This window comes from Marmota flaviventris, chromosome 20, assembly GCF_047511675.1.
Source record: "Marmota flaviventris isolate mMarFla1 chromosome 20, mMarFla1.hap1, whole genome shotgun sequence".
Classification (NCBI taxonomy): Eukaryota; Metazoa; Chordata; class Mammalia; order Rodentia; family Sciuridae; genus Marmota; species Marmota flaviventris.
Window position 1 is genome coordinate 20,493,474 of NC_092517.1, and position 12,574 is coordinate 20,506,047.

General features: G+C 67.2%; 1 protein-coding gene across 1 annotated transcript in view; it reads right to left on the reverse strand.

Annotated features, from left to right (window-relative positions):
- Plxna1 (plexin A1) overlaps positions 1-12,574 on the reverse strand; it is a 42,909-nt gene that overhangs the window by 17,305 nt on the left and 13,030 nt on the right. The window contains exons 4-19 of the mRNA XM_027954478.3: positions 12,383-12,483; positions 12,027-12,150; positions 11,789-11,942; positions 11,138-11,237; positions 10,199-10,313; positions 7,975-8,175; positions 6,269-6,365; positions 5,986-6,179; positions 4,926-5,077; positions 4,729-4,849; positions 4,242-4,378; positions 3,024-3,191; positions 2,808-2,901; positions 2,385-2,624; positions 2,153-2,296; positions 1,716-1,950 (exon numbers count right to left, since the gene is read on the reverse strand). Coding sequence (XP_027810279.2) covers positions 1,716-1,950; positions 2,153-2,296; positions 2,385-2,624; positions 2,808-2,901; positions 3,024-3,191; positions 4,242-4,378; positions 4,729-4,849; positions 4,926-5,077; positions 5,986-6,179; positions 6,269-6,365; positions 7,975-8,175; positions 10,199-10,313; positions 11,138-11,237; positions 11,789-11,942; positions 12,027-12,150; positions 12,383-12,483 — 2,377 coding nt within the window. The remainder of the gene's footprint in view (positions 1-1,715; positions 1,951-2,152; positions 2,297-2,384; positions 2,625-2,807; positions 2,902-3,023; positions 3,192-4,241; positions 4,379-4,728; positions 4,850-4,925; positions 5,078-5,985; positions 6,180-6,268; positions 6,366-7,974; positions 8,176-10,198; positions 10,314-11,137; positions 11,238-11,788; positions 11,943-12,026; positions 12,151-12,382; positions 12,484-12,574) is intronic.

A 12,574-nucleotide genomic window follows, 5' to 3' on the forward strand; every position in this document is an offset into this window, starting at 1 on the left:
CACAGTCAGCACAGCTGTGACCCTGCCCACCCGGAAGCCACCTCCTCTGGCCACGCCCCCACCCATCCTTGGGCTCCGCCCACTCAGGCTCAGGGGCTTCAGGAGGCCCAGACCTGGGGAAGGGGAGGGATGAGACCAGGTGCACTCACAAGGACGGCCCAGTCATAGAGGCCCCCTGGGGCAGCTCAGCTCGTCCCTGGTGGCCGTTTTGCCACCAAGGGGAATAGTGAGCCCATGAGAGAGGCCCGCATAGGGGAGGGAGGAGACAGGAAGCAGAGTCTGGGCACACAGAGGTCCCCATCTGCCCCCTGCAGAGCCCCACTTAGCAGGTCTCTGCCAGTCACACCCGAGGGCTGGACGGACACACGTCCCCTGTCAACAGGACAAAGCTGCCCGACTCAAGGATGAAAAGCAGCCCACTGAGACCTGTGTGCACCCAGGGGTGACAACAGCCACCAAGGAGAGGCAAAAGCTGCCACACTTCCCACTGGCCATCCTGCCACCAAGCGTGACACCCCGGGGGGGTGCCCAATGTGCAGAGGAGGAGGCTGAGGCACAAAAAGGCCGGGTGTCCTGGCCCCTGAATCAAGGCTGCACCGGGGTGCAAATGGGGTGGCACCCCACGGCCCCAGGTAGGCTGCTGACCCCTCCCTGGCGTCAAAGGACCCCAGAGTAAGGACACAGGAACCAAGTCAAAGGAACCAGTGCTGGTGGGCGGGACGGGCGGCTGCCCCCTCTCTTTGCACTCCAGGGCCATGCCCAGACCCCGCCTCCTCCACCCTGACCCCGCCTCCCCACCCTGACCCCGCCCCTCACTCTCCTAGCACTCCTCGGCCATGCCCAGACCCCGCCCCTCCACCTTGACCCCGCCTCCCCACCCTGACCCCGCCCCTCACTCTCCTAGCACTCCTCGGCCATGCCCAGACCCCGCCCCTCCACCTTGACCCCGCCTCCCCACCCTGACCCCGCCCCTCACTCTCCTAGCACTCCTCGGCCATGCCCAGACCCCGCCTCCTCCACCCTGACCCCGCCCCTCCACCCTGACCCCGCCTCCCCACCCTGACCCCGCCCCTCCACCCTGACCCCGCCTCCCCACCCTGACCCCGCCCCTCACTCTCCTAGCACTCCTCGGCCATGCCCAGACCCCGCCCCTCCACCTTGACCCCACCCCCACACCATCCTCACACTCCAGGGCCACGCCCAGACCACGCCCCCTCCACCCTGACCAGGCTCCCACACCCTCCTTGCACTCCAGGGCCACGCCCAGACCCCAGCACCTGACCCCGCCCACACACCCTCCTTGCATTCTAGGGCCATGCCCAGACCCCGCCCCTCCACCCTGACCCCGCCCCCACACCATCCTCACACTCCAAGGCCACACCCAGACCTCCTGGTCCTCTACCCTGACCCCGCCCCCACACCTTCCTTGCACTCCAGGGCCACGCCCAGACCCCGCCCCCTCCACCCTGACCCCGCCCCCTCCACCCTGACCCCGCCCCTACACACCCTCCTTGCACTCCAGGGTCATGACCAGACCCCGCCCACTCCACCCTGACCCTGCCCCCACACACCCTCCTTGCACTCCAGGGTCATGCTGACCCCGCCCCCTCCACCCTAACCCCGCCCCACACCCTCCTCGCAATCCAGGGCCACGCCCAGACCCCGCCCCCTCCACCCTGACCCCGCCCCCCCACCCTGACCCCGCCCCCACACACCCTCCTTGCACTCCAGGGCCACGCGGGACTCCAGGTTGTCCATCTGCAGCTGCAGCCGCTTGAGGGTGCGGTCGGCGTCGCGGGACTTGCGCTTGTAGGCGATGAGCACGGCCACGATGACCAGCAGCAGCAGGCCCCCGCCCCCGCCGATGCCCACGATGGCGGGCAGCGTCAGCAGGCTGTCCGAGTACACCTGCAGCATCCCCGGGGAGAACTCGAAGCCGCCGGCCCGCACCTGCAGGGCAGAGGTGGAGGTAGCTCAGAGGCCCCTGCCCATGGCCCTGAGGGTCCCATCCCACACGGTGACACCTGCCTGCAGGCTGCAGGCGACACCCTGCCAACGGGGCCTAGAATGGCCAGAGTGGGGACACGAGGACCCAGGGACCAGGCTGGGCAGGGCTCACAGGTCAAGAGGGTGGGTGGGCGGGTGGACGCACCGTGACCTTGTGCTGGCCTGTGAGGTTGGGCGACTCGCAGAGCAGCTGCGTCTCGGACACGGTGAGGACGCAGGGCGTGGAGCCGATGAGCACCGTGTAGTTGAGCCGGGAGTTACCGGGCGCGGGGGGCAGCAGGTTCCGGCCCTGCGGGGATCGGGGTGCCACAGCGGCGATCAGAGGGGCCTCTGCTCCCACCCGCACCCTGTACCCCTCCCAGGGGTGCGGGACCCACCTTGAGGATGAGCGGGGAGCTGGGCTTCAGCTCCAGGAGGCCCGTGGGGCTGAGCGGCTCCAGCACGGGGTCGGGGTAGTAGACGAAGGTGGACGAGTTGAGCACCAGCAGCGCGCGCACGTTGTCCATGACGAAGCCCAGCTCGTCCGGCCGCTCCCCCAGCTCCGGGGGGCTGCGCGTCGGGTTGTCCACGGACGGCGCCCGGCACACCATGGTAGTGTCATTGTACACCATGCAGCTCTGGGGACACAGCGCACCACGATGCAGGGCGGGCCTCAGAGAGGCCAACTCCCCCAAGGCAGAGCCCCATCCGAGGGGCTCCCTGCATGGACCACCCACCATCCAGGGCCACCGTGCGCAGGCCACCGCCCACCGAGCCACCAACCAGGGCCCCGGGGGGGTCTGCAGACGCTGTGGACTCACATTCTCCCTCTCGACACCTCCATACTTGGCCCGGATACGGGGTTCCCGGACCGTGGCCAGATTGGTGCCCGTGACCGTCAGGAGGGTCCCACCACTGGAAGATGAATGGGAAGTCATCAAATGATAAACAGGAGGGGCGGCACAGCCCCAGAGGGACAGACCCCCCCCCCACCCCCCAGGGACACCAAGCCGGTCATCTTCCAACAGGGCTCCCACCTGTTGATGCTCCACGCGGGGTCGATCTTCAGGATGGTGGGGTCTTCGGTGTAATTGTACTTCACGTCGGGGTTGGCGAGCTGGGCGCGGTTGATGTTGATGACCACGGGGGCACTGCCAGGGCTCTGCCCCGGGGGCGTCAGGCAACGGATCTCCCGGGAGTTTCTCCTGGAGGGGCCCGAGGGCACCGTGAGGTGGCATCCAGGACAATTCCAGAGTGTCCTTAAAGATGAGCTCACGGGAAAGGGGCTGGACCTGCCTCCTGATGGCTGACTGCTCATGACTGCCACTTTCATACCCTCCAGGGGCCACCCCCCCACTCCCCTTGGACCCTGCTTGGCAGATGGACTTAAGTGTCCTCCACTCCTCTGGGCCTCCATCTGCTACCCCTGCCTCAGGTGACCCCGGCCAGGGATCCACACCCACCAGGACTTTGCCTCTTCTGCAGCACAGGCAGCCAATGTCCCTGCCTGTGGCTTCAGAGTATTGCCACCGCCCCAATGAATCAGACCCCTTCCCTATGAATGTCCCTCAATCGGGGAAACGAGGCTTCACCCCTGAATTCCTGGGTCTGAGGTGACAGGAGCCAGGCTGACATCGAGGTCACTGGCTCACCCGGCAGCCAGTTGGTACTACCTACACCTGTCCCCTCAGCTCCGTCACCACGGCCTGGAGGCCCTACCGCGGGGCCTGGCTCAGCTGCAAACATCAGTGATGAGTCTGATAACGGGTAATTACCACAGGAAAATATTTAAAGGGCCGTTCCATTATCATCTCTAATCTAAAATTATCCACTTCAAGCCTCAGGGCTTTTGTTAAGATGTCTGTTTTCTCTCTTCCAAAAAAAAAAAAAAAAAAATCTTTTTAAATACTTCTTATTTTGTTCCCAAGGGAGTCCCCTGTTCCTAGGGAAGGACCAGGGCAGAGGCAGCCAGGTTGTGCCCGCCCCCTGGAGCCAGGCCACGCCCTCCCATCAGCTACCCTCTCTCCTCCCTCGTCTCCCCATGCTGGAGGGAGCCCCTGTCTCCATGGTAACCTTCTCCGCATCTGGGTTTCCATAGTGATCACCCCAGCCAGGCTCTCCATACCCCGGTTTCCTTGGCAACGGAAGGGGGCACACAGACATGTGAACCAGGAGGAGGGACAGCCCTGGCCCCCGACCACCAGTAGAAGAGGTGGGCCATGCCCTGGCCCCCCACTCCCACCTGCACCCCGTACCAGGAGAAGGAACAGGGCCGGCCACCGATGGATACTGCCACATCACTGCCCGCGTTCAGGTGGCTCCCCTCAATGCCAATCCAGGTGCCCCCTGACAGAGGCCCACGGGAGGGACTCACGCGGTAGAAGGTTGGTGTCTGTAAGAAGATTGACTTGTTAGAGCAAAGTCCCCCACAGGTCCCATAGGGACAGGTCCTGCTCTGCCAACCTGCACTGCCAGCTGTGGCCCTAGCAGCACAGAAGCCCCACAGCTGGGGTCTCAGAAACTGCTCAGGGTGGCCAGAGAAGGCTGGAACCCAAATCAGCACAGCAGGGCAGGGGACAGCCCCTGAGACTGCAGAATAGGACAGAGCACGGCTGGACCAGGGGACCCTGAGGAGGCCAAGCAGGTGGGCTGTGGCCAGAGCCTGCCCCTGCGCCCAGATGAGGCCCCAGGGCCACCTCCTCGGACAGGCAGGGAGCCAAGCGCCGCAGGGGCGGGACTTACCACAAAGGTGAAGCGCTTGGGCGACAGGGCCCGGTAGTGGGGGGAGCAGTCCCTCACGCACACCTCCACCAGGGCGTCGTGGGCGCGCACCGTGCTGGCGTCCCCGATCTCACAGACGATCCTGCGGGCGCAGGCCGGGCCTCAGCAACTGCAGGCCGGGCAGCCCCCCACGCCCGCTGCCCCCGGGCCGCACTCACTGCTCGGCGCTGATGTACTCGCTCTCCACGGGGCTGCACAGCACCTTGCCCACGCGCACGCCCAGCCGCACGTCCTCAAAGCGGAGGCCCAGGTTCTCGCCGGTGATGGTGAGCCGCGTCCCTCCCTGCCTGGGGCCCGTCTCTGGGGACAGCTGCGGGAAGGCAGAGGCTGGGGCACTAGTAGCCACCTCAGGCCCAGTACAGCCAGGGACATTGCGCCTGGGCAGGCTCGGTGGCACCAGGGTGGCAGGCAGGTGAGCCGGCCAGGGCGGGGCCAGGGCGGTGGGGCGGGGCCAGGGCGGTGGGGCGGGGCCAGGGCGGTGGGGCAGGGCCAGGATGGTGGGGTGGGGCCAGGGGCAGGGCGGGGCCAGGGCGGTGGGGTGGGGCCAGGGCGGTGGGGTGGGGCCAGGGGCAGGGTGGGGCGGGGCCAGGGCGGTGGGCAGGGCCAGGACCAGGGCCAGTGGGGATCATCCAGGGTGGCTGGGCAAGGCCAGGGGCAGGGTGGGGCCAGGATGGTGGGGCGGGGCCAGGATGGTGGGGTGGGGCCAGGCGGTGGGCAGGGCCAGGGCCAGTGGGGCTGTCCAGGGTGGCTGGGCGAGGCTAGGGCCGGCTGGGCGGGGTCAGGGCAGCTGGGCGGTGCCAGGCGGTGGGCGGGGCCGGGGCAAGGTGGGGCGGGGCCAAGGCCCGTGGGGATCATCTAGGGTGGCTGGGCGAGGCCAGGGCCGGCTGGGCGGGGTCAGGGCAGTTGGGCGGGGCCAGCGGTGGGCGGGGGCAGGGTGGGGCAGTGCCAGGATGCTGGGGCGGGGCCAAGGCGGTGGGGCAGGGCCAGGGCGGTGGGCGGTGCCAGGGTGGTGGGCAGGGCCAGGGCCAGTGGGGACCATCCAGGGTAGTTGGGCGAGGCCAGGGCCGGATGGGCGGGGCCAGGGCCAGGGTGGGGCGGGGCCAGGATGGTGGGGCAGGGCCTGGGCGGTGGGGCGGGGCCAGGGCCAGTGGGGGCCGTCCAGGGTGCCTGGGCAAGGCCAGGGCAGGGGGCGGGGCCAGGGCAGGGGGCGGGGCCTACCTTGAGGATCTTGGGGTCCGCGCAGCGGCTGCTGCCATGGCGCGCGTGCATCCAGGCCGAGGGCGCATCAGCGGGGCAGTGGTGTCGCAGGGAGCAGCGGCGCTCGGCCACGCACCAGCCACACTCGAAGCGCGGGTCGGCCTTGAGGCAGAGGCCGCAGCTCTCGCGCAGCGCCGGGCACTTGTAGAGGTGGGCTGCGGGGAGCAGGCGCGTCAGCCCTGGCCACCCACCATCCCGCCTTCCCAGCACCGCGCCGTGCCCGGGGCGGCCCCTCGCTGCTCACCCTGGATGTTCTGGGGGTTGTCGATGACAAAGTTGCCATTCCACACGACAGACAGGTTCACAGGCAGGTCGCTGATGTCGTTGCCCTCGTAGGAGTACTGCCAGGGGTGGGCACGGGGTCAGCCACCCCCTCCACAGTGAGGGGGTCAAGCCAGCACCCACCCTCCCCAGAGAGACCCGGGGTGTCCAACCTGGGTCCTGAAACCTGCGGGTCACTCTCTTGTCCCCCACCTCCCCCAGGCATGGCTCCCCCACGGCCTCACAGGGTCTTCCTTCCTGGTTTCAGGACCCCAGCCTGCAGCCAAGCTTCCTCCCGAGCAGGGTCAACTCCCTGCCCCCCAAGCTCAGCCTCCCTGGGGCGTCCTGGACACCACCTCCAACCACAAGGAGGCTGGGAAACCAGGACTCTCAGCTGGGCCCTTTGGACGGGGTCCGGGATGCTCTGAGAACTTCAGTATCTTCATCCCCTACGAGGACCAGGCTGCCCCGCGGGGTGCGATGGGTCTCCCCTGGCCAGTCGAATCACTGTCGTGCTCAGCTCTGTCCCCAGCCCCTCCCCAGGCTGGCCTGGCCTCAGTGTAACCACCCTGTCCCCAGGGGCTGGGCCTGGCGCTCCAGCTGTGTCCCACTTTCTGGAGTCCATGACCTCAACGCCATTCCTGTGCTGGGGGGGCAGAGTCGGGGAGCCCAGTGTCTCCCAGGGGTGGCCCAGCAATTCATCATTTTTTATCTGCAGAAATTTAATTGGATCCCATCAAATTCCCTGATACTCTCTCTTCCCTTTAGACGCGGCTACGGGAAAGATGAATGTGGGCCCGGAGAGGAGGGAGGAGGGGACGACACTACAGATGGGCACAGAGAAGGGCACGTTCACACCGTCAGCCCTCAAGCCCCGAGGAGAGGGGAGATGAGGCCAAACAGGGAGCCGGCGGGAGGTGGGTGGGGTTCAGGGGAGGTGGGACTCAGTGGCAGAGACGGGAAACACAGGCTGGAGGGCAGGGGACTGTCTAGCTGCTGCTCAGGGGACAATCGGCACAGCTGAACGGGGTCCACTCTGACCCCAGGCACCTCATCCACACCCTGCCCCAGAGCTGTAGGGATGGGGGTCAACGGAGGCCTTGCTGACCACCCTGTGCTCCACGGGCCAGCCCAGAGTCACCCCCCTTGCCAATCAGGGCCCAGGGCCATGCCACAGCTGTGCTCCTGCAGAGGACAGAGCAAGCCTCTGATTCAAGCACGCACCCCCATCTGGGAAAGCCCCCTGAGAGTCCCCCGTTATTGTTAAATTCCATAACAGAGCTTTGAAAACATCACCCCGTCGGACTGAAGCTCCCGAGTGAGTGTCTTGACTTGGCACTCGGGCAGCGCCCATCTGCTCATGTTCAAATGCAGGTAGGTGTCCTGCGCTTGGCCACAGGATGCAGGCAGGAGTCGGGGGGCTCTGTGTCCCCCTGAGCCAGGGAGCAGCACCTGGCCCTCCCTGCACCCGCCTGCCCCCACCTGTGGCCCATTCACCCGCACGACCCTGGCACCCGAGGGGCACAGCAATGGCCCAGAGAGTCCGATGTGCAAGCGAGGGGCACCTGATCGTGAAGGAGCACCAGCCTTCAGTAATGGCACAGACAGGGTCCCAGGGCTGTGCGGGGACAGTCCCTGGCGGCTCACAGGTCCACCCCGCCCCAGCCTGCCTGACCCGGGGGGCCTCACCGAGGAATTCTGGCACTGTAGGCTGGAGCTGTTGAAGCGCAGGGCGGTGACGCGGGCCGGGCTGCCCGGGATGTGGAAAAGGCACTCGTACCCCCGCTGGCCCGACTGTGGCTGGGGCAGGTTCCGAGCCGCCAGGGTGATGGGCTTCACCACGCCCACGGGCACGTAGATCTGGGTGGAGGGCAGGATCTGCGGGCAGTCCTGGGGACAACAGGCTTCTTGGGGACCGGCCAGAGGAGCGTGCTCTCGTGCGCCCTGACTGCGGTCAGTGTGCGGAGCCTGGGCCGATGGTGCCATAGTCAGCCTTGGCACCCCGAGGACGTGAGTGACGGCCAGCTCTCTGCATCCTGTTCCCCGCCAGGCTGGCCCCGGGATGTCCCCCTCCTTCCAAAGACCCCAGCGTCTGGACAGCGGAGGGGCCCCATCTGGCCTGCATTGACAGGCCCCTAGAGGCAGCCGCCACCAAGATGCTGGGGAGAGAGGTCCCAGCTGGGGACCTCGGGAGCGAGTAAAAATAGCCAGAGCCCAGCAGAAAAACAGCCCGGGCTCCTGGGGACAGCGTTTCGGCACCAAAGACCTGATGCAATGACCCTGGGTCCTTGCAGCACGTCGGGTGGCAGCCTGGGAAGGAGCGGCCCCGGGGAGCGCAGAGCCTGGCTTTAAATAGGGATGCTGAAAACAGGCCCTTGTCCCCAAGGCCTGTCACAGCTCCCAAAGCGGGCCCTGGGTCCCGGGCCAGCTCGGCAGAGACTGCCAGGCCCCTGCAGGGGACAGGGACTCTGACTCAGCCCCTTAGGCCTAGAAAGGACCTCACAGTTAACTGCTGAGCGTGCAGATGTCCCCGTGGCCGCAGGCCTGAACTCAAGGGCTGTGCTCAGGCCAGTGAGGAGTCCCTGCACCCTCGGGCCCAGGCTGGAGTGTCACTGTGACTACAGGAGGCCACTGGGTCCAGGAAACTTCTTGGCTGGTGGCAGGAGACAGAACGGGGTCTCCCCATAGGAGGTCCTAGCCAGCGTCCCGCGCTGCCACGTGCCCACCGCCAACAGCCCCGGGTGTGACCCACAGCCAGCAGCACTGAGCAGCCTCGACCTGCCGCCCCAGTACTCCAAGGTCACCCCTCTCCCCGCTGCCCTCCTGCCCGCCCAGACTCCACGGTGACCACCACACTCTGGGAGGCCTGGGTCAAGGCCTGGTGGACAGACACCTGGGGAAAGGCTGAAGGCTCCCTTGGGAGGCTGGGATCTTGTGGAGGCTGCCCGGCCTCCCTTCACTCAAGGGCTTCTGGGTCAAGTTGGGGCCAGGCCGAGAGGTGTCCATGACCCACCTGGAGTCCTGTGCCCCTGGCCCTTCCTACGCAGCCCCGTGGAGTCCGCATCTGATACCTGTCCTGTCCACTGCCTGGGGTGGCTGGGAGGCCACGGCGAGGAGGGTCAGGGGCCCCAAGCCACGGACACTTCCTGCCCCACAAGTACCCAGCAGGGGATCCGCCCTCACCCCCTCTTTCCAGCCAAAGTGTGTGGTGTCTGCCACAATCGGAGGGTCCTGGCCCCATGGACACGAGGAGCCCTCCCCAGGCCTGACCACAGTGTCCTGCCCACGCGGTGCCCAGCAGGCCCTGGATCTGCCCCGTAGCCCGTGGACAGACCCAGCGCTGTGCCGGGCTCCAGGGTGACCACTGAATTACCAGAAGTCACCACGCTGTCCTGCAGGACTGTCCCCCACCAGCTGATCCCAGAGTTCCCTGTCTGCCTGCGAGATATAGGCCACCAGGCCCCGTGTCCCCCAGCCAGGCCCCGTGTCCCCCAGCCAGGCCCTGTGTCCCCCAGCCAGGCCCCGTGTCCCCCAGCCAGGCCTGAGCCCCAGGCTCGTACTCCACGGCCACCAGGGCCTAGGCAGTGTGGCCCTCTGCGCCCAGGGCTGCCCGCTAAAAGAGGCCCAGCCCAGGGACTGATCTGAAGCTTCCCCACATAGCCCATGGGTCACAAAGGAGACCACAAAACAGCACTGGCCAAGACCACCCAGAAGGCTGTGCCCACTGCCACAGACCCTGCTACACAGTGACCAGCGCCCTCCCGGACTGACCCGGTCAGTCGCACCCCTGGGGTACGAGGCCAGCAGCCCGACAGTCCAACCACTCATGGGATGCTCCTGGCCAGCCCGTGGGTGGCATGCAGGTGGGGCTGTCTGTGCCTCTGAGACCCGAGACCCTGTCACCGAGCCTTACCTCAGACACGTTGACGCGGCCTTCCAGAAAGGCGCAGTCGGCGGCGTTGTGCGTGCAAACGTGGCGGTATTTGCACCAATGGCAGGGGAAGGAGCCGTTGACACAGGACAGGCAGCTGCAGAGGGAGGGCGGGCAGTGAGGCAGGCCCACACCCCAGCCAGGAGCACAACGCCCTGCGCTCCCACCGTGCTGCCCCAGGGCCTTTGCACATGCTGCTTCTGAGAGAAAACCTCCCCCAAATGGTTTCCCGCCTGCCTTCCTGTCCCCCCCGTCTCCACTGTTTTCTTCTCCAGAGCCTTGGTCACCCCACACCAGCGGCTGTGGTGACCGCACAGAACTGACCACAGCCTCCGTCCACATCCGCCTCCCTGGGCAGAACCACATCCCACTTGAGCAGCGGCTTGTCTGTTTGAATCTGACAGGGGCTGGGCCCTGTGACAGGGACCGGCCATCACAGGCGCTGTGTCCAGGCCCAAAGTCTCTGGAGGAGGCTGCCCCCCTTCTCTCCAGAACCCCCCTAGTTACTAGCTGATGCCACTACCCCTGGCCATCTGCCCTCTGGGCCCTGAGAGGCCAGGTCTGGGCCACCGTACCAGTCCTACTCAAGACTGTCCCCTCCGTGTTGTGCTGCCTGCGGTCCACTGGCTCTCCCGGTGGCCAGCGAGGACGTTTATGTGTGAATCTGTACGTCACCCCCTGCTCAGGACACAGCCCCACACCCGAGGCCACCACGGGCCCTGTGGGTGGCACTGCCCCCCCACCTGCTGCCTGTCCCCCCTCGGCCTGGCCCCTGCCTGGCAGGTGGCTCTCGTGGAGGCCTCTCCCTACTCCCTGCCCAGCTGGCCCGAGGGGGGGCCCACGGAGCATCTGCAGAGAGACGGCAGGGGACAGAGGCAGGCGGGCAGGCCCGGGCCCACGGCAGGGCTCGGGGACACTCACGACTGGTGGACGCTGCAGTTGTAGAAGACGAAGTCCACGGACGCGAACTTCTTCCCCGTCTCCTTGGACTTGAGGTACAGCTTCACCACCCGCTGGTCCCCTGAGGAGCACCACGGGCCTGTCACCAGGGCCACCAGGGCCACCAGGGGGGACAGAGCCCAGGACGAGCCCAGGCAGGGGAGGGCGTGCCCAAGGACCCTGGAGGTCCTCAAGGTCAGCCTCCAGGTGCGCAGGGTCCCCAGAGCATGAGGCCTCGTGTGGACCCAGGACCCTGTCCCGTTCCTGGTGGTGGCCTCGGGGACTGGCTCACGGGGTGGCCTAGAAAGTCTGAAAGGCACCTAAGGGACGGGTCACAGCGGCCCCAAGGGGTCAGCGCCCATCACACTCAGGGTAGCCCCCCCTCCCCAACCTCGCACCCCTCCAGCTCCGCCTGTGCCCTGGGTCCCCTCCTGTCACCTACGCAGCCCGAGACTCTGGTCATCATGAGCCACCCATCTGCTGCCCCCTACGCAGGGCACGGGGTCCTCTCCATCCATCAGGGGGCAGCAGGTGGCGGGGTCCCCTAAGGTGCCCTTGGCTGTGAAGGGGGAGGTGTCGGAGCTCCAGGGGACCCCTTGCCCCCCACGGCCTCTGGGGCAGCAGGACCCTCACCCTGGCCCCGCGTGATGGGCGCCACCTCCCTGGCGGAGGGCGAGCGACAGTGGATGCGGCCATCGTCCAGGATGCCCTCGGACTCCGTGAAGTCCTCGAAGGAGCAGTTGACGCCGGCCGAGAGGTCGGGGACATTCCAGGCTTGTAGCAGGAGCTGGCCACGGCGGGAGGGAGCGGTGAGCGGACACCGGGGTCCCCACCCCACCCCCTCACCCCGCCGCGGGGTGGCCACACTCACCGGCACTTGGGACACGGTGACAGACACGTTGCGCGGCTGCACGGTCAGCTGCACGCACTGCAGCAGGTCAGAGGCGAAGCGCTGGGGCTCGTCCGCGCGCTCACACGCGTCCAGCCTCGAGCAGCTGTGGACAGAGGGTGCTGAGGCCGGCCAGGGGACCCAGGGCCACCCGCCCGGCCAGCCACCACCCAGGGCGGGGACACAGGGCCCAGCCCGCCACCCTGGGGCGCCCTGCTCCTAGCCACAGTGCCCAGGAGGGACCCTGAGGAGCCCTGGGCACCTCGGGCAGCATGGGGGCTGGTGGTGCCCTCCCAGGCTGCGGGCCACCAGGCCAAGGCCAAGGCCTCCCAACTCACACGCTGTGCAGGACACACCAGCCGCAGTGGGGGTCCCGAGACCCCAGGCACAGCTCGCAGGACGCGTACTGCACACAGCTCTCCACGGGCACCCGTGTCACCTGCGGTGGGAGGCCAGGTGTCAGACCATTCTGGTCCCCAGGCCCCCCTGGTGCTGTCTTCAAAGGCCACTCCTAGCCTCCTCGAGGCCAG